Source organism: Betta splendens, chromosome 22 (genome assembly GCF_900634795.4).
Source record: "Betta splendens chromosome 22, fBetSpl5.4, whole genome shotgun sequence".
In the NCBI taxonomy this organism is placed as follows: Eukaryota; Metazoa; Chordata; class Actinopteri; order Anabantiformes; family Osphronemidae; genus Betta; species Betta splendens.
Window position 1 is genome coordinate 8,178,788 of NC_040900.2, and position 19,068 is coordinate 8,197,855.

General features: G+C 40.9%; 1 protein-coding gene across 1 annotated transcript in view; it reads left to right on the forward strand.

Annotated features, from left to right (window-relative positions):
* LOC114848638 (SAM and SH3 domain-containing protein 1-like) overlaps positions 1 to 19,068 on the forward strand; it is a 27,966-nt gene continuing 8,898 nt past the window's right edge. The window contains exon 1 of the mRNA XM_041069309.2: positions 1 to 1,180. Coding sequence (XP_040925243.1) covers positions 698 to 1,180 — 483 coding nt within the window. The 5' untranslated portion in view covers positions 1 to 697. The remainder of the gene's footprint in view (positions 1,181 to 19,068) is intronic.

Sequence of the window (19,068 nt, forward strand, 5' to 3'; positions counted from 1 at the left end):
GCTCGCCAGTCTCCCGTCGTCCCTCGGGGTAAACGCCGAGCGGAGCAGCATCCTCGCGTTGAACGAGCCGGTGGATGGAGCGGAGCGGGAGCAAAGTTGAAGAGGGTGAAAGCGAGGCTCCAAGTGGCCCCAACAAGTGCAGCCTGGGCGGGTAGAGGGTCCGGTTCCCTGCCGTGTTTTACACCAGGGGTTTTGCGGACGTAATGTGTCGCTGTGGCTGTAGCGTCTGCGTTGAATTTTAGTCTCCGGCTGAATATTTGACGGACCTGCGCGCTACGTTGGATTAAACAAAGACGGTGGATGCAGCCGGAGCGGACGCCAACTGTTAATCTCACGGTTTTTTTTTTATTTCCTACTCGTCCATAGAGGAAAAACTTCACAGCACCGCGTCCAACTCGCCGCGTGTCACAAAGCAAACGCGTCCCTGCCGCTCGTTTAAAGTGGCTAGCGTCAAGTTGCGTTAACTGTGCTTTGCGTCACGTCGCTCACCGTTGACGCGTAGCGTTAAATGTGGACGCTAGTTTCTGCCCGACACGGACTACGTGGTGTGTAAACATGCGTCTGCTCTCTTCTTTTGAGGACCTCTCTCCCACTAACACGAGGCTGCTTTGGGGAGTCAAAGCTGCCGCGGACGGCAGTGACGTGCTGCACACATGAAATAACATAATAACTGGTCACTGCTTTATTCTGCCTTAAAATGAGCCAAGGGCCCAACCTTGTCCTCGAGTGGCTGTCTAAGTTGTATCTCGCTGAGTATGTGGAGTCCTTTATTGACAATGGGTACGATGATTTGGAGGTTTGTAAGCAGATTGGAGAACCGGACCTGGATGCCATCGGTGTCCACATTGAGTACCACAGGCACCGGCTGCTCACGGCGGTGCAGAGGCTGAAAGAGGAGGACAAGAGGAAAGCACCTGGCTTCTATTTCACCCTAGAGCCCCTGGAGGCGTCCGTTTGCGGCCGTGCTTCAGTCACAAACCCAGAGGATGACTTCAGGACGCCGAGGTCACACACACACACCGCAGGAATCCACCAGCCCTCCTGCCCTGGAAACCACAACTTGAGGTTCACAGACTGCAAAGACTTCGTGACCTATCCCAAGCTCAAGCTCAAGGTCCTGATAAGAGACAAGCTTTCAAAAGATGGGATCAACCTGGGAGAAGCGCCGTACACCCACAAGGTAGGCAACCGCTAGCTGTTTAAGTGCTGAGGCGTGAAAATTACCACATTTACTTTGTTATATTTGTTGGAGACTCTGATGATTGTTAGTATTTAATGTTAAAGACCTATGCCGTGCAATGTTTTTTTTTTATTCTTGTGATTTTTTGGACCTACAGTAGTTTGGATCTCAGAAGTCATCTGGGCCATTAAACACTGGTTTGGACACGTTACAGTACATGATCTCTTGGTGTCAACGGTGTGTGAATAAGGGACGCGTGGTGCAGTTTAATTCCTTACAGTTTAAAAAAAAACAGCTACTATAATTGTAGTGTCTTTATAGCCTCTGACCTCTGCATGCAGATGTTGTGGGGGGGAGGGCAATAGATCAGTCTGCCATAGTGACAGATGTTTACAGTGGCTAGACACCGGCTCAGAATAAGCCATAGTTTCTGTTTTAAGCAGTGACATTCAACCGAATATAAACTTTTTCCCATAATACACATTTATACCCCTCTGGGTGTTTTTCTTGCCTCTGTAGATAAGTTTAAAACATTCACTATTAATAATAAATAAATGTGGTTGGAGGAATCGGCAAAAGCAGGCACAGCGTTACTTTAAACTTCAGCTGTTTTTATATCAAAGCATGCGAACTTGACTTCATGCAAACATACTTCATGTAACAATGACTACACTGTCATGTAGTCATTTCAACATTGGTGCAGTTGTTTGCATATTCTCATTCCTCAGGAGTTTAATTTAATTAGGCTGTTGCGGCGTCCGCTTTGAGTTGCAGTGTGTATCGCATTGTTCGGGCAAGTTTCACAGCTACTGTTCATGAAAGATTCAGGCGCTGCTAAGTGTAAAAGCACTTTGTGGTTCACTCGCAGCCTTTTTGTAGGCTACAGCCAGCACTGGCACAGTTACAGGAGATTCACCTCAAAACTTTCATTCGTTGCAACTTAAAAGCAGCTCCGAGGGCCGCGCAGGTATAAGTAGGATGTTTAGTCCCATTGTAAAAGCACAGAATGCAACTGAAGACATGAATTGAACAGCAGCTCCACTCATGCTCCACTTAGTAGCTGAGGCACCTTTTACGAAATGCAGGACAACCACTCAGAAATCATTTACGTTAAACTTTGGCGCCCCAGCCTCACACTGTGAGGTCAACATTTGGAGAATTATGTCATCCTGCTGCAATTACACTGTACACGGCAGGAAATAGGGCAAGCTTTTTGGCTCATTTAATTTGGCCTGTTAGATTCTATTTAGTACTTGGGTTATGAAGAGCAGCATGATCATTGAGTTAATGTGCAGTGTGACTAAGTACCAGCTTGATTTTAAGTCAAACTGGTTGCTTCTCTCTTGTAACATCAGGTACTGGCCTTTCAGGTTCAACAGATTTCAACCAGTTGGAGAAAGCGCGTACTGTATGTGGGCCAGTGTGGCCCAGTTTCTCAACAGTAATATCATCCAGCAGCTTCAGGGTAATTCTGACTCAATATGTACAGTATTTAATTAAATTTGTTTAGAACTAGCCCAAATTATTTTAATATTCAACAGAGCAATATTTAGCTTTGGAATTGGTTAGTTTCTGGGTTTATTCTGGATTTACCCAATTGTTCTTTTTTTCTTTCAATAAAGATACAAGTTCATAATTCAAAGTAAAATGAAGCAATTCAAGAATCACCGTGGTTTGGTTGAGTAAAGCCACCACGCCTCTGACTCGCCTTCATGATTTGGTAGTGTAGTCAATCACCAGAGAGCAGTGTGCTTTTTGAACAATTGTTCATGCATGACTGGTTCACACTGGCCCGAAGGACCTATTAGTGACTAAGAGAGAGGAAATAGTAATGTGATTAAGCTGGTTGAGCTGTAAACGATCTAAACCCTGGCCCCATGATGAGTTAAATGAAAAGTGTGTTGGTCATTTTTAATAAATAGATTAACACTAGGGCAACGTGGAAATTTACAGTACTTTGTTCAGCGTTTCATTACTGTAGATTAGAAAACGTAAATACACCTGCTTTGCTTCCAACTTTATGAATTTGGGGTAAAATTTCAGGCATTGATCACTGCATTTACCCATGGAGTCTAAAGAAATACTGGGTACAGAAAAGTGTTGCACACAATATACTTTTCAGTCTGTGCAGCTTCAAAATGTGACTGGACACAAGTAATGCAATCCTGCACAGTAAACAGAGTGGGTGCAGATTCAGCAACCTGATGTAAACGCTCTGTACCAACGGATCCCTGCTAACGAAACTTTCAATTTGGCACTTGGTCTGTGGATAAGTGTCCATGCTGATGTTAGAAGTTTCATATAGTGTGAATGTTGTACATCATTTTGGAGTGGTTGTTAACTTCAGCAAGAGCCCATTAAGAAGTACTGTATGCTGTAGACATACATTAAATGGTTTCCATAGTCACGGTACTAAAGACCAGACCCTGTTGGGAGGATTCCCTTCTTCATACTGTAGCCATCTAGACAATAGATTTGAACTCCCCCAAAGGAGAACCGTCCTCTAAATCTTAGCTGCTCAGACGATTTCCGTGTGTTGCTCCGCCAGAGGATTGGAGGACAAGCAGAACCAGCAGGCTCCTATAGATGGAAGAAAAGGCGGCCTGAATGGAGCCCCACAGAATACAAGCTTTGCAGCAGCTGACAGCTGTCTCGGCTTTTGTCAGCATAGAACAAGCACTGAATAGCACCGGTTCTGTGTTTCAAAACACCACGACCAATTTTACAGTGGGACCAGTGTAACATACAGTAGTGTGGGGCAGGAAATAAATGAAATTGCTTCTGTAAGGGATTTGCATTTATCCCTGGGACAATGTGCAAAGGCTCAAATAAGATGTATCCTTACAGTGTATACAGTATTTTGGTATATGCTGCAGATGTTCTCTCATTAATATCTTGTATATGAATTCTCATTTAGTGGACTATTGTGTAGACCTTTTCTATCGCTTTAATTTGTGGTATTTGTTTGGATTAGGTCGAACTGCTGCACCATTAAAAGAATATTGCTGGATTATTGCAGTGATGCTGCGGGGGGGTGAATAGTGTTGCACATTGTACTCCATGGCTTAACAGGGCATGAATATGGTTGAATATGCTTTATGCATTAGTCGATTATTCTACTCCTTAACTTGCTGCATGAAGGAAGAAGAGGGCAGGGTAAGGAATTTGTCAGTGTAGCTGCACATGAGTGATAGCACACACCTCTTTGTTGTTCACAGGGAACACGGTTGTCTAGATGTAGCAGCATGTAAAATCAAAAAGGGGGGGTTCATTTTTCTTTTTTCTTCAAGTGAAACCCCTTTTGTCTAGATTTGTGTAAACCTCTATTCAGCACCCCAAGCCATCAAAATAGCCCTCAGTCCCCAGTCTTTACCTCTCTTCAGCTATTGTATTACAATGCTAAGTAGGCCTTTGAAAGTAAGTGCTGCTCTGAATTTAAATCGCTTTGTGCTAGAGAAGCTCTTTTCTCGCTTTGTTGGCGAACACGGGGGAGGTAGTGAGTCTATCAGGAAGCAAATGAAACTTGATTTAATAGATACCAGGGATTTGAGTAAATTTAGATGTATAAAGATGTTTTAATTTTCATTCAAGAATATATTAAAGGTTTTTCTATATGTACAGTAATTAGGCTTTTACAGTCGTTATTTGTATGGTTGACATTCTTAATAGTGTACTTAACAGTACTTTTGTTTTTCATTAATCCACACATATTCTAATCTATGTTTCTTAATAAATATAGGTCATGTATGGATTGCAGCTTATGGGTCGTTTACATCCTCAGACCCTCTCACTACATTAGTGCTAATTCCACATGGCATTAATAATGTGCCTCACTGTAATTCGTTGCATTAAGCAAAGGCATTACTAAAAGCATGTTGTATTGCTCCATAATTCATTTATAGTTTATCAGATGGATGCCTTTGTTTAAACTATTACCGGCGTATCCTTGGCATTTGTATTGATTAAATGTACATAGACAGACACATACTGTGTATGCAGCAGTGTGTAGAGCAATTTAATTTTAAATTAACTCCACCACAGGTCATTTTACTGCCCCAGATTATCCTCAGAGAGCATTACTTTCGTACAGTGTAGTATTGATCTATTTGGCGATTAAGGGATTTCCATTTCCAACATCTGGCACGCTTACAGAAGGAAAAATCCTTTTTACTTTGTGCTGCTATACAGTAGGATCAATAACATCCCCCAGGAGGAATAGAATCTAATCAATGGCAAGTAGAAATAAAGTTAGTATTAGAAGTCAGAATTGAACGTGATGTCTGGATGAAAACAATGAGACCAAGGGATAATGTCATTAGTGACACGTCTGCCAAATAATTAATAACGACATCTGTCTGTGCAGGGGAAAGTGTCAGTTCTGCTTCACTGCTTTGTTTGTACAGCTTCCTGCAGCTTTCGGCCACTGGTCTAATGCAGTCTTGAAGTTCATGCCATGCTGTCATCCAAATGTGTGACTCTGATTGGATCATTGTGAGGGCCGCACTGGCTGGTGACCTTTCACACATCTATAGCGTTATATAGTAGCTGGCTTTCCAGCCACCGGCCTGTGTACTGTACAGTATGTGGGGAAAGAAGTCAAGGGTCTCACGCCTACAGTATCTTTAGATTGTGACCTACTTTTCTCTCCACAGCAGCTCCTCCATGCTTATGAATTTCATATGACAAGTCACTGACACTATTGCTTCCTCCAGTAATTCAACCACAATACGCTGTAAACTGAGCCGCTTCCCTTGTGATCCATTTGCATAGATTAAGGCAATTTCTGCATTCACTGTAATTTAATATTAAGAGGATGTGATTCTTTAATTCGCCATTGGCCTGCATTCGGTTTCCAAAGAATATATAATGAGCCAAATGTCACACTGTCAGCATGCATGGGTGTTCATTCCAAGAAATTCAAGTGAAATGAAGCAATTATAGTGTGTTTTGCTTGTTGAGTTGAGTTTACTCATTGGCCTCCTTTTCATAGTCTCTGTGGGTTATAATAAGTTCACGTGAACTATCTTTTATTCATAAATTGTTTGTGGGAAATTGTGAGGCTGTTGGGTCTTTTGCACCAGCCTTTGACTCTGGGGTTTTTGATTTTATGTAAAGCAGGAAAAGTATATCTGCAACTGTATTACTGGGTGTGGGTACTGTATACTATTGATGGCAAAAAAGGGATTGTTTTGAGCATATCTGTGTATATTAATGCTATAAGAGCTTTTTAAATGGGTATTTAAGGAATGACGCACGCAGTCACATTTATAAAGGTGCTTTTGACAGAAACATCAATCAACAGAAACACACTTGAAATATGTGAACTTTTACACATCTTAGTACTTTTCAATAATTTTCCCGGAAAGCTTAGTAAATGTTGTCATTTTATTGCAATTGGTTGTAAGTAGCGATAATTTGATGCTCGAGAACCTCCTGTCACGCTTGAGATCAGGGACTTGAACAGTTTGTAAGTACAGCTGATGACTGAAGTGTTGGTGCAATTTGCTGTGATTGTTGGTAAGTAGCAGGGCTGCTCAGTGTCATTTTTAGATCCCATTTTCAATTCATACCCTTCTATAAAGATGGAAGAGCAGGAAGAGTCCAAGATATGTTCAGAAGAACCCAGCCTTTGGTCCAAGGAAGCTTTTATGTGTCTTTTATTTATAAATAAATATATAACATAATTTTACTGTGTAGTCCTGGTGAGTAGCACTCTTCCTGTACTTCTCTATAATAAAAGAAATAAATTTAGTTCACTAGTGATGGATAAGAGCGATAAATCATGATAAACTTCAGTTGATGGATAAAAGAAAACTTTCTGTAGTATATCTTTTTACGTCTTATCTCAGCCCTTGTGGCAACTTGATGAATAAGTAATGTGCTCCTGCATCTGTAACAGTGTACCGTTCTATCTGTCTGATGAGCAGGTCGCATCCTCTGGGAAAGAAGATGGCAGCGAACTCTTAAATGTTGGATGTAACGGTTTGATTATGATGTTTCCCCAAGGCTTATAAAGTGAGGACTGTAGGTGTATGCCTGTAAAGCCAGTAGGGTGGGTGGTTAGTTATCAGCTGCAAGAATCAGGGCAGGCTACAGTAGGTCTGGACTCTCTGTGGTTGCATACCTTTACAAAAAGTAATGCATGTTGGGAAGTTTGTTTTTGCTGTAATGTATGTTGGACTTTGGCCAGAGTTTTATGGTTTTTGTTATTCTCTCTGGTCTGTTTTGACTGTGTAGTCATGACAGTGCTAGGGTTTCATGGTGCTGTTCATTGTCGCTTACATTCTTATGTCTTACTGTTTATTATAGAGTCTCTAGCAGGGCTTAGTGAAGGTTTGTATGCTCAGTCTTAAACCGTATAGTATAGAACTAAGTTCAGGTGCACATCACGTCTGACCAGATGACGCAGCAAAAACATTGTTTTTAATGATAAGAACTGGGTTTGATGTTTCAGCGGTACAGCAGCAGCTCACAGACACCTTCATTATAACAAGAACGGCTGCTTTAAAGATACTGGGATGACGTCATGGTTAAGAATCTCCTGTCTCAACTGTCACTTGTCTAATAGGCAAAACAGAAGAACATGTAAAAAAGCCACGTGATGAAAGCATGGTACTTATATTATTAAGATTTTCTTATGTCAGTCTACCAGGGTTTTACTGCTGCAGCTTTAGCAGCTACTTCTCTGGATGTCCATTTGATTTAAAACTGTATTATTTTTCTCAGTCAATTTAAAAAGAACATTTTAATTACATTTTTTAGCATGTGGGAATCGATGGAATGAGTGCATATGAATCGCTCAAATTAAAAGAGGCTCTAGTCATCTGCGTTGCCTCAGTTCTGTTTGGATTATCTCCAGCAATTCACTTAGTACAACATTATGGTTTGATTTAGTAAATTCCAAACAGTTGTTTGTTTGTTTTTTTTTGTTTTTTTTAATCAAAGGCCTTCACGGTAGGCAGTCGACAGGCAGCAAGCCCAAAAAGCTGGACAGGCTATGAATGACGTCTGTGCCAAGTGGCTTAGTGAAATGTTAAATGAGATGTATTCTATTAGAAGCAGCCAGTGCTGCTTGGCACTGAAGTAGACTAAACTTGATAGCTGGGATAAATCCACGCTCCCCACTATCGGCGTGGTGATATTAGACAGCTTATGTCTTGCTTCTGTAAGTCTATCTCGCTGCTGTGCAGCAGCAAGAAGGGTTGTTTTTTGGTATATATTCTAAAAAACTAGTTGATTTTACATATAGCAACCATTTAATGACATTTTATGCTTTATTTATTACATGCTACTTAGTCTGAAGCTAAATAGCAGCTATAGTCCACCAAAGATGGAATTAAGTGGCTCAGTTCACTCGATTAGCATTTGAGTCGAGAATTCCCTTTGGCACTGTTATTTCTTGCTGTTTATTTTGTCTGTTTTGTAGTTCAGAAACCATTCCATCCTTTTGCAAATGTAAGAAAAACTCAGTTTGTTTAGAAGCTGACATTCTCGGTGCTTAATCTCGCATATATTTTGAAATTAAATCCAAAGGCCATTTTTATGATTCTCTAAATAATTTAATTCTTTAATTTATTAGGAACTAGCATATGCTTGTATAATGTCATTGTCCTGGAGTGCTGTCATGTAAAGCGCCGGATATTGTTACACTTGTGCACTCATGTATATTATAATATCATTTTTATCGTGAATTCAATTCTTTACGTATTTTGGTCTGTAAAGATTCACTCCATAAGCTCAGGATTTTTCTGAGCTCAATCTCTTATTGTGTCCATTAAGAAGTGAGTGTGGTCGTATATTGCAGAAAATAAATTATGGAGAGACTGCAGAGTATTACGACTGTAAAGTGACTGACCTTAATGTATGATGTAATGTCAAATGGAGCCAATAGATGTGGAACTGCAGTGTTCCTAACTGTATGCTGTACAGTACCACATCTGTATGCTGCATTAAAAGATCCATTCATTTTCCCTAAAATTTATTGCACAACATATAACACTCTTGAACAATCCAACCACAACTACACAGTATTTGTCAGTATTATTTTTGAAGAATTTACAACAATGTGTCTTCCAACAACAGCGTGTAGATTACACAGGATAATTTCGGGAGCTTGCTACAATACACCCTCCACTGAGATTAGAATAATGGAAACCTTTTAAATTACCAATGCTATTAGAGTAAAACCATTCTAACCTCTACCTCACCCCTGCACAGGTATAGAGCTATTTAAATACCCCCAGTGAGAAGGAATTTGGAATCGTGGAGCTATTTGTTTATTAGTGTTGACTGAATCATGCCTTACTGACCCAAAATACACAAGACAGATAAAATACTGGCTTTTATTGTCTTTTTTGTTCAGCATTTTGACTGATCATTATTTCAGTGACACCCCAACGACAGAATGATCGCATTGCTTAGGTGCTGTAGCTCTGAACTGGCAGACTGACATGAGGCCAGTTAGTTGTTGCAACCCCAGGCTCACACAGTCATTCACTCAGACAAAAGTGCTGTGGTGGACACAGAAGGCTGAGGTTCACCTTGGCACTAGAAGGTTTCAGAAGCTGTCATATTTGCTGACACAGGCTTGGCTTTAACTGTGATTTGTGCAGATTAGCTAACTGGAGGTGATTCATTAGTGGGAGTAGTAGTACCTTCAACAATTCATCTAATGAATATTAAAATACAATTGGCAAATAGAGGGAGAGTCGTCCAGGTAGGTGTTTTCAGGCAGCTGCACTGCAATATAGTAGACTATACAGTTACAATCATCTAAGTTGACAGTTCACATCTTCCCAAAGGTTTCTTAAATGTCACACAGTTATTATGTCACTTATGAACCATGCCTAGGTTTTGTTGACATTTAATTTGACTACATTGAAAAGGTTGTGTATGATGGCAAGCTTTAAAGATGAGAATATTGTCTTCCGCCTTGGTTTTCTGTACATACTGTAGTGTAGCAACACTTACTCCGTGAGGATGTCAGCACATACTGTGCACTCGGTGGATAATGAAATTTCATTAAACGTTGTAGGGAAACATGGGCTCAGTGCAGTTGGTCATCGGACGTGGGTCAAGTGCTGTTGGCATATCGTTAGGGTTTGTTTTAATCTTCTTAGCGTAGCAGATGGATGGGCTTTATCCACAGGTCTGGGAAGACGCCATGCCATTGGTGTGAAGTGTCAGCAGTGTTGGAGGATACTGCAGTTTACAAGTCAATTATGTAAATGCAAAGATCAAATACTATTTGAGTTTAAGTTTAATGCAAGCGACAATATTTGATGTAAATTTCTCATTTTATCTATTGGAACTAGGTTTAAAGCTAAGAGCTGTTAGAGTACACACACAGCTAAACATCATCTGACTTGACAGGTTGATTTACATATATTAAACTCCCAGTATTAACTCTGAACAGTAAGTTTAAAGCTCTTTCACACGTTTATGATACAGTGATACAGTGTACATCGACTCTGACATCAAACAGACATGGAACTAGGCATCTCTCTGGAGAAAGTCATTTGGTGTCTGTTGGGAAACCTCTGAGGTTCCTGTTCGCACATGCAGCTCATGCGTTTAATGTTGTAGTACATGAGTGAAAGGGGTTTAAGACACAGATGGCATGTCTGGCTAAAACTAGGGTTTCAAAAAGGTCAAATTGGTCACTTTGTTTATTTGTCATTTGAATTGACATTTGCAACGATTTCCTAGAAGTATTTGCGGTGCCTCACAAGCTTGTGTTTGCAGGCTGGCTGCATATGTTTGTGGCCTATTTCCACTGTATTGAATATTTATAAGTCAGATGTACTTTCATGATTTATTTTAATGTGCTTAAGTGTCTCTGCATACAGTATTACTTAGCTGATTGTGTATCATTCATGTATGTAGTTAAAACTAGGACAACTTGAACCTGAAATGTTACTCTCCAGAATCGTTCTGTTAAAGATTCTACATTAGCTTGTAAAAAAGCATTTGCCGTGCAGTAAACAAGGGAGAGGTCAGAGCCGTTGACATTTAGCTTTCAGCTTTTTAAAGTTCTCTCTGGAGTCACTGCTGCAGAAAAATTGATTCAAAGTGCAAGAGATTTTACATGGATGACATGAGGCACAGACAGACCCACACAGGTTCAATCATGGATGTGAATTTAAAATAAAAAAAAGTGATCATCATTTGAAATTTGACTGAGCCTTTCATTGGTTGGCTTTTTGTTGACACTTCTCCTATTATAGACAAGTAGTAAAGTTAGTAGAATAGTAGAATATTATGATGATCTTTGGTTTCTTTGGCTAGTTGACACTGGCATTTACACCCTGATGGTTCTGTATTGGGTGACCAGTTTGATTAATTTTTCCAGTGGTCACTGGTTAGTCTCTTAGGTACTGTGTATGAAATATATATGTAATGGAAACATTTGCCACACAACTTAATGTATTTGGTCAATACAATTTCGAGATTTGATTAGCTTTATACTTTATTCAAGCAATTTTTCACTTGGACATGACCCACAAACTCTAAATGAAAAAAGAGACCATTTATCCATTTTCTCATTACTTGAATGAAATCTAGGCCAACTTATTTTCTAAAGATATCAAGTGTTGAGTTTTTTTGTAGTTTAGCTTTCACATTTAATTTCCTTGTATCCATCAGACTAAATCATAATGTTGTCCCCTTTCCGCACATTCTCCCAAAGGACCTTGTTTAGACCACTGGCACTAATTAAAGCTGTTCCAGTGCAAATAGTCTTCAAATGGTAAGCAGCTCTTTGATTGTGACTAGGTTTGATGTTCACATTCATTTACTGTGGGTTATACGACAATTAAAACAGGAAATGTTACAGTACAAAGTGACTTAGTAACTGTCAGACAACCCAAAGTCTACTATTACATAGTCTTGATCTTAACATCTGCAGTGCTCGCTCTCTGTATAAAAGCTAATAAACTAATGATCCCCAGTGGAGATATTTTTAGCTTCACTAGCATCTGCATCAATGAACCACACGTGTCCCAGATTTCACACAACACTTCATCTGTGCTATTATGAAACTCTGTCTTACCTGAGAAAGTTGCCAATATGATAAACTGCAGTAATAGCAGTCTGCCTAGAGGAATGTTGCCTAATATAAATGATAATTAAAGACCTTTGCTTTGCACTGACTGAGTACTGTACTGTATCTCCTCACTGTCTAAGCTGTAGCAAGCTGCCTGTCCACGTTGGATCTACTGTGCTCATTTGGCACATGTTTGGCTTCTCTGCTTTGGCTGGACTCAGTTCAATAATTAGCCCGTTTTTCTACGTAGCCTCAGCTGTGTTAGGAAATTTGAATGGATGAACGATTTGAAGGAAGTAAAATGGGTCTAGATGGGGTTACGCTCACAAACTGTTTTCCAAAAAGATATATTTTTAACATGTTTGGTGTGCGTGACCAGCTCCTCTGCTCTTTTACATTGCGTACCTGTACTGTACAAAGAAAACATAAACAAGAGGATGTCAGTGTAATGGAGAAGCTATAAAGAAATGCAGAATGTGCATTTCTCCGAGGAATGGCAGGAAGTTGTAAAAGGTTTTGATTCTGGAGGAAGGACAGAGCAATGCATTTTTCCCCCCATGACCCTTGCTGTGGCAGGCGACCTTCCTTTTGAGGTTTTCAGTTTATTTGCATTGCATTTGCATTACATCTTTTAAATTCTAGCATAAGCAGAATTCAAACCTTTTGCAGGAAATACGTGGACCATTTTTGCAGTAAACAAGCTGACTCACCCACCAGGGCCCATTTAAATCTCTCCACACATAATTACGAGGCCAAATGCATTGGAGACAATCACAGGTTATGGCTTTGTGTCTGCAACTGTGTGATTGCATTGGAGTTTTGTAAGTAAATGTTTGAGCACACCAACCTTTAGGTAACGCTAATGAAAACAATTCTTTCACCTTATGTACCTGTGTGACAACATTTTTTACTGGTGGTTTACATAGTTCCCAGATACCTGACTGTTTGATTTTTATCCTGTACTTCTGTCCCATAGGTTCTCATCCCCATCCTTATTTCAAGGTTTCATTATCATTGTCAGTTTGATTTATTTTTATAGACCTGGAGAAACTGCCTTGTCTTTCCACTTTTCTTTTTTTACCTATCTGTTTCTAAGTGGGGAAGAAAACAATCATGGGTAATAATTGCTTCACCTTCCTCTGACAAGGCCTGAGCCACATAAACCAAGCTTTCAATCAAAACTACCAGCAATTTGCCCTAAAAGGAACAAGAGCCTATAAAGTTCTCAAATGCCAGTGGATTTTCGTCATACAAGATCATATGGTAATTAGTGTTCTGTTAGTATCTTAGCTGCATAATCGTGTCTAATTGTCTTGGATTGTCTTAGTTGTCAGGGGGTGAAAGTAGGTTTTATGTCCTCAGTAATTGGAATTGCATTAGGAACCGCAGTTTGTGTAGATTTTATGGTTTACTGCAGGGAGATGGTTTATTCCTGAGCAGTTTAACATTTATATTTTTATGTTCCACATTTTGTTCATACCACTTTAATGCTGTCCTTGTACTTTATTTAAAATAGATTGATTAAAACATTATCTGAGAATAGTGAAAAATACCTTGTCAGCTTTATAGATTTTTTTTCTTTACTTAATGAATGAATTTTTTACTATACTACATTAAATCAAAATTAAATTAAGAAAAATCTAAAAGAAACTGCAGCAGAGTTAATATTATACCACTTACTTTAGCCCATTTATCCAGTAAAGGGTATGCTGCAGAGTAGAGGACCATTTGAGCCTTTAGACGTGATCAATGGCTCTGTGAAGGAAAGAAGATCAAAAGCCTCATTTGTCAAACAAAGGATGTCAAACACAAGAGCGAGACCTTTCTGTAATGTTTTTAAAGGGTTTCCAGGTTGTCTATAGATCCTCATGCAATTCTTATGTTGTCAGAGCATGCTTGGCTAGCTGCACTTAGCATCCATTAGTGGTCATAGTAGCTGTAAGCTGGATGTCCTTGGTGTGACTGAAGAGGAGATGGAACATCTGAGCCTGTAGTGGAGAAGACGAATTAAGCTGGATGGGAGATGTCATGAGCTCTTTGGGCATGTCTGCGGTCGGAGAAAGGGGCACGGCATTAAGGCTCGCCGATACTTTAATCTCTGTACTTACTGCTGTACTCGGCGAGAGTCTTTCTGCATAAGAGGCTAAACATCTGTGTGTCGGTCAATTTCTGAGGCTGGCCAACTTGTGGCTTTGCTGTTTGTGATAGTAGCTAATAACTTTTAGGTTGTGTCTATAGGTTACAGACTACAGACCAGTCTAGCAGGAGCTGATTTGCAGTAGGAAACGAGGAAAATAGTCTAATGAACCACATCTTTTGCTTGTTTGCTGCTTTTGCTTGTGTTTTAGACACTGTCGGTGTCGACATAGTGTCTATTTTGGGTTTAATACACAGTCTGCTGATACACGGGTCCACTACTTTGTCTGAATCAAGATCAGAATCTTGATCATGTTGTCCCATACAGTAGACCTGGCATCTATTTTAGATGTGGTCAGAACGAGAACCTTTGTCCCACAGTGTGTTTTGTGTCTAATGGGTGTCTATTCAACATGTTTTTCCCGTGGACGCGTCTGAAGAGAAATGTCCAGAAGGTGTTTTCTTTCTTGATTGAACCAATTCACTTGTCTTTCACACAGTGTAAAATAACCTCATGCAGGGACTTGATAATCTTACATCGCATGATTGACGGGTGCTCTTGACTGCTGCAGTGTCTCACAGCAGGATCAGTGCATATTGTGGGTTTTGTGAGGGCTGAACTGCCACATTGATAGAACAGCAAGCGATGTAGAGAGCTGGCAGCCGTGTCTCGTGGGACTGCAGCACATTCACACAAGGGTAATTACCCAAGCCCAGGGTGAGGGGCCGATGAAATGTTCCAGCATCTTTGAATTAAACATGGTCCAAGGAATACAGCCAATCCACGGGCTGCTTCAGTACCATCCTGGAACCATTCATGGAGTCTGTTGTGTTTCTAGGTGTGAATAGTGATGAATTTTAAAGGGGAGGTCACTGAAGTTGTTTTCAGCATTGCTGAATTAAACATGCTTCAAGAAATTGGAACAATCTAAAAGCTTCCCCTCCTACGAAAACACGCGGGCATCCTCAGGGAGATTATTCCATAATAGGACTCCATGCGTGTAATTTAACTCTAATTTTGAAGCGGTTGTTACCATTTGATCTCTGCACCGCTGAATTAAATATTCTAAAGCAGTAGGTTTACTCCAGAAGTTGCTTCAAACCTATTGGAGATCCAGTACAGTGTGCTTTGGTTTTGCATATTTCTAGATGTGAATTATTGTTTTCTGTGTCTAAATCTGGGCTGTGTGTTTTAAGCTGGTGCTGGAAATCCATATCAGATTTGTAAGGTTTAGTACTGTTGTAAACAAAAGGTTTCTTTAGTGCCCACTGTGCTCTCTTAATCTTCTTTAGAGTTTCATTTGGCTCCTATTTTTTTTTAATCTGGACCCCTGGCTGGTTTTCCTGGGTGGCACGATCTTCGTTTTTCACTGCTTGCCTTTTTATTATGATTTTGTATGTTTTATAGTTTCTTTTTGTATAGTTTGTAAAGTAATAATAAATAATCCTACTGTAGGTGGACATGTGGATGATTATCTTGTTTTTGTTGTCTACAGTGCTCATCAGAATAATAACATTAGAAATCCCCTACACAGACTTTTTCTATCAGTTGTAAATGCTGTTTGCTCACTGATGCAGTGTGTTCTTTATGCAGTGTGTGTATCTGTGACTGACAGCATGCATGTCACAGTGCAGCCCTTCTGATCAAACTCTCATTTGGGACTTGTCAAAATCCACTTACGAGTCAGACAGGAATGGTTAAGCTGCTATACTGATCCGCTTTCTCTCTTTAGGGGCTGTCCATCTAGACCTGGTCCTTTTAGTCTGGAGATGCATTGGAATATTCTCTGAATGTCTTAAGTTCTGATGGATTTATTTAAATATCTTGGCATGTTCTCTGACTCTACATTACTCAAAATATTTTATCTTGAGAAAATGTTGGAAAGACAGAAACAAGTCATTTCTTCCCCTTTGTAATTATGTAATAGTTTTTTTTTAATCCATACACAATACACTGCTCCATAGACAAACCATCAGTCCAGACGCTGAAATTGTCCATTAGTCCATTACTTGTTTCATGTTGAACTCACTGCAAACGCTATCCACAGGGATCCGAGCACACTAAGCGCTCAGACGCTCCAGGTTGGCACACAAAATCGGGAGACTTGCCTGTGAGAAGAAAGGAGCTACCTGACTGGGAGGCTGACATCCGTCTCCAGCTCCCGCCTGTGCCCTGTGGTGACGAGCAGCCTGCTGCTGTGTAGCCAGGCGGCCGACTGCCCTTTGTAGCATGAGCAGCTCCAGCCCCGTGGCACCGCGGGCAGAACGTAGCGCTCCACCATCTCCTCCATCCATCTGCAGCTCAGCATAATCTGCTGCCTTCTGCCACAGATCTGACACTGCTATGATACCACCTACTGGTGCTTCCCTCTCCTCCGGAGTTTGTGGAGACTTATGAAAGATGAGGATTAGAGACAGAGTTACGATTAGACAAAGATGCAGAGGGTTTTTATCGCAGTGCGTCTAATCTCACTGACTAATACTACAAGAAAAGGAGGTCACCACCCTGGTACGTCATCCCTTAAGGATATGTAAAAGTGTAAGTCTCTCTATCTAGCGCTCATTAAGTGATAGTTTGTGTAGATTTACTATTTGCTGCCACCTGCTGGTCCACAGAATGTAAACAGAATCTCTGTTCACCATTCAGACCTTTCTTCCTATTAGATTGTTTCTGTAATGTTACTATTTTGTCCGGAAATGTGATCTACCTACTGTACAAGCTATGTGGCTATAGAGTAAAATGTTTATGTCTGACATTATTTTAATTTATTCAATCAAATATGTCAAGTCTTTATCATGCAATTACGGGTTTATAGACGTTGTATCAGCCCAAGGGTCTCATTTTTCCACCTTCCTGCAGACATAAACATGCGGGGACAGTCTCCTACAAAGTTTGAGGTGGTGGTTTGTTTGAGCATGTGAGTCATCCAGTCCCCATGGGAAAGAGTGGAGCGCCCCACCCATCAGCACCAGCATCATATGTGGTTGCAACTCGCCCAACCTCCCCTCGGCCCAGCTCCCTGTGATTTATGCACGCCGGACTCCCCTCCCCTTGACTTGAGGATGCATTGTCCTCCGCTGAGTTAAGTTTCCAAACGAACCTTTCGCTTAAACCAGCGCTGAGGAGCCGAAGAGCAACTAGTGCTGGGCAGCAACTGTCGGCAGCCAGATTCCTGCTTGTGGTGAGTGTATTTTTGTGTTCGCACTGGAATGCGGTCCCTCGGTTAGAGCTTGATGTTTTCTGTAGCTCCTCTGAGGAAAATCTTCATGTGCATTGCACTGCAGTGAAAGACGAGCTAGTGCGGGTGGTTAAAGTGTTTTGTTTGTGCTTGATTTGGTTAATTTCATAGAAACTGCTTAAACAAGTGAAGGCTTGTTCTCACACGATCTTTTGTAACACACGCTTAATATTCGGCTTCAAACATCTACACTTCATCACATCGTCCAGTTTATGATGGGAGATTCTTTCCTACACTAACATCACTCAACTTAATTGACAGAAATGTTAATGTGGTTTAGCATTAAGGCACACTGCCTTGTTCTTTATTATCAGGAAAGTGCTTTAATTATCTGAACTTTGTTTAACTCTTTGTATTAAAACCAGGGAGACTTATCGCACCTCTTGCTTGTGACAGTGTAACAATACAAATGATTAGCTGATACTTTGCAATGTTGGTGTGAAAAGGGCGAGAAAAGGCAGGAGGAACTCTGAAAGCTTATTAGGTAGTTTAGGCCCTGGGGTCATGGATCTTTTGTCTTCCTATAAGATTCTCTGTGCCTGAGAAACGTGACACCACACTCTCTTTTCAAGTCTTTGTGGTTGATGTCTCATGCTGCAGTTTGGGTTTAAGAGACCGTTCATTTGGAGACGGAGGAAAATATAAAGGATGTTAAAATATTTTCCACAAGGCTGCTTCTGTGCGAATAGGATTGCATTTAATTTAGTTTGCTTTCCAAGTGTTTCTATTCACGTGTACAAGGGATTTATATAGGCCCTATGTTTAATTAGCAGTCAGGACTATGCAATATCATATGACTCTGTCACAGTGGGATGTTTATGTGGAGCAGTGGCAGTCTGAGGCAGAAGAGTGGCTGCAGCCAGGCACAGTGCATGGCTTCAATTCAGTCCGCCTCGATTCTCGACTGTACGAACAGCGGGCAGATTTTCAGGCCGTTTTCGACCCGGGGGCATGTCATTTACAAAATGAATGGCCCTCTTTGCTGGACAGTTAAGCCTGTCACAGGCTGTCATTCCACAACACAAGCGAGCCCACAGTATTACTTTTCACTGCAGAGGACTGTTTACAGGAGGCACATTTGCATACTGTACTTCCAGGCTATAGCGTGACTGAAGCGGAATAATCATAACAATGTATGAAACCACTCGAATAAATACTGCATACGGCTGTTAACGTCTTCAATGTGACTGGATCAAGATGCGTCTGACTGCAAGTACCTATTTCTTTTCATTCACGGTCGACTGATCCGTGGCCTCTTGAGCAAACATCTCATGACTGTTGGAGAGCTGAGTAAGGGCCCAAACTGCGTCACACGGTGCTTCCTCTGACCAGGGGGTCAGGTCTGAGGAGGGCCAAGGAAGAGGGGTCAGTAGCCAGGAAGGGAACAGAGGCACTATCACAGCTGGAGGTCTTTGATGCGTTTACGCTCCTGGTGCATTATCTCGGTGTTTCCTGGCTGTTTGTGGGGC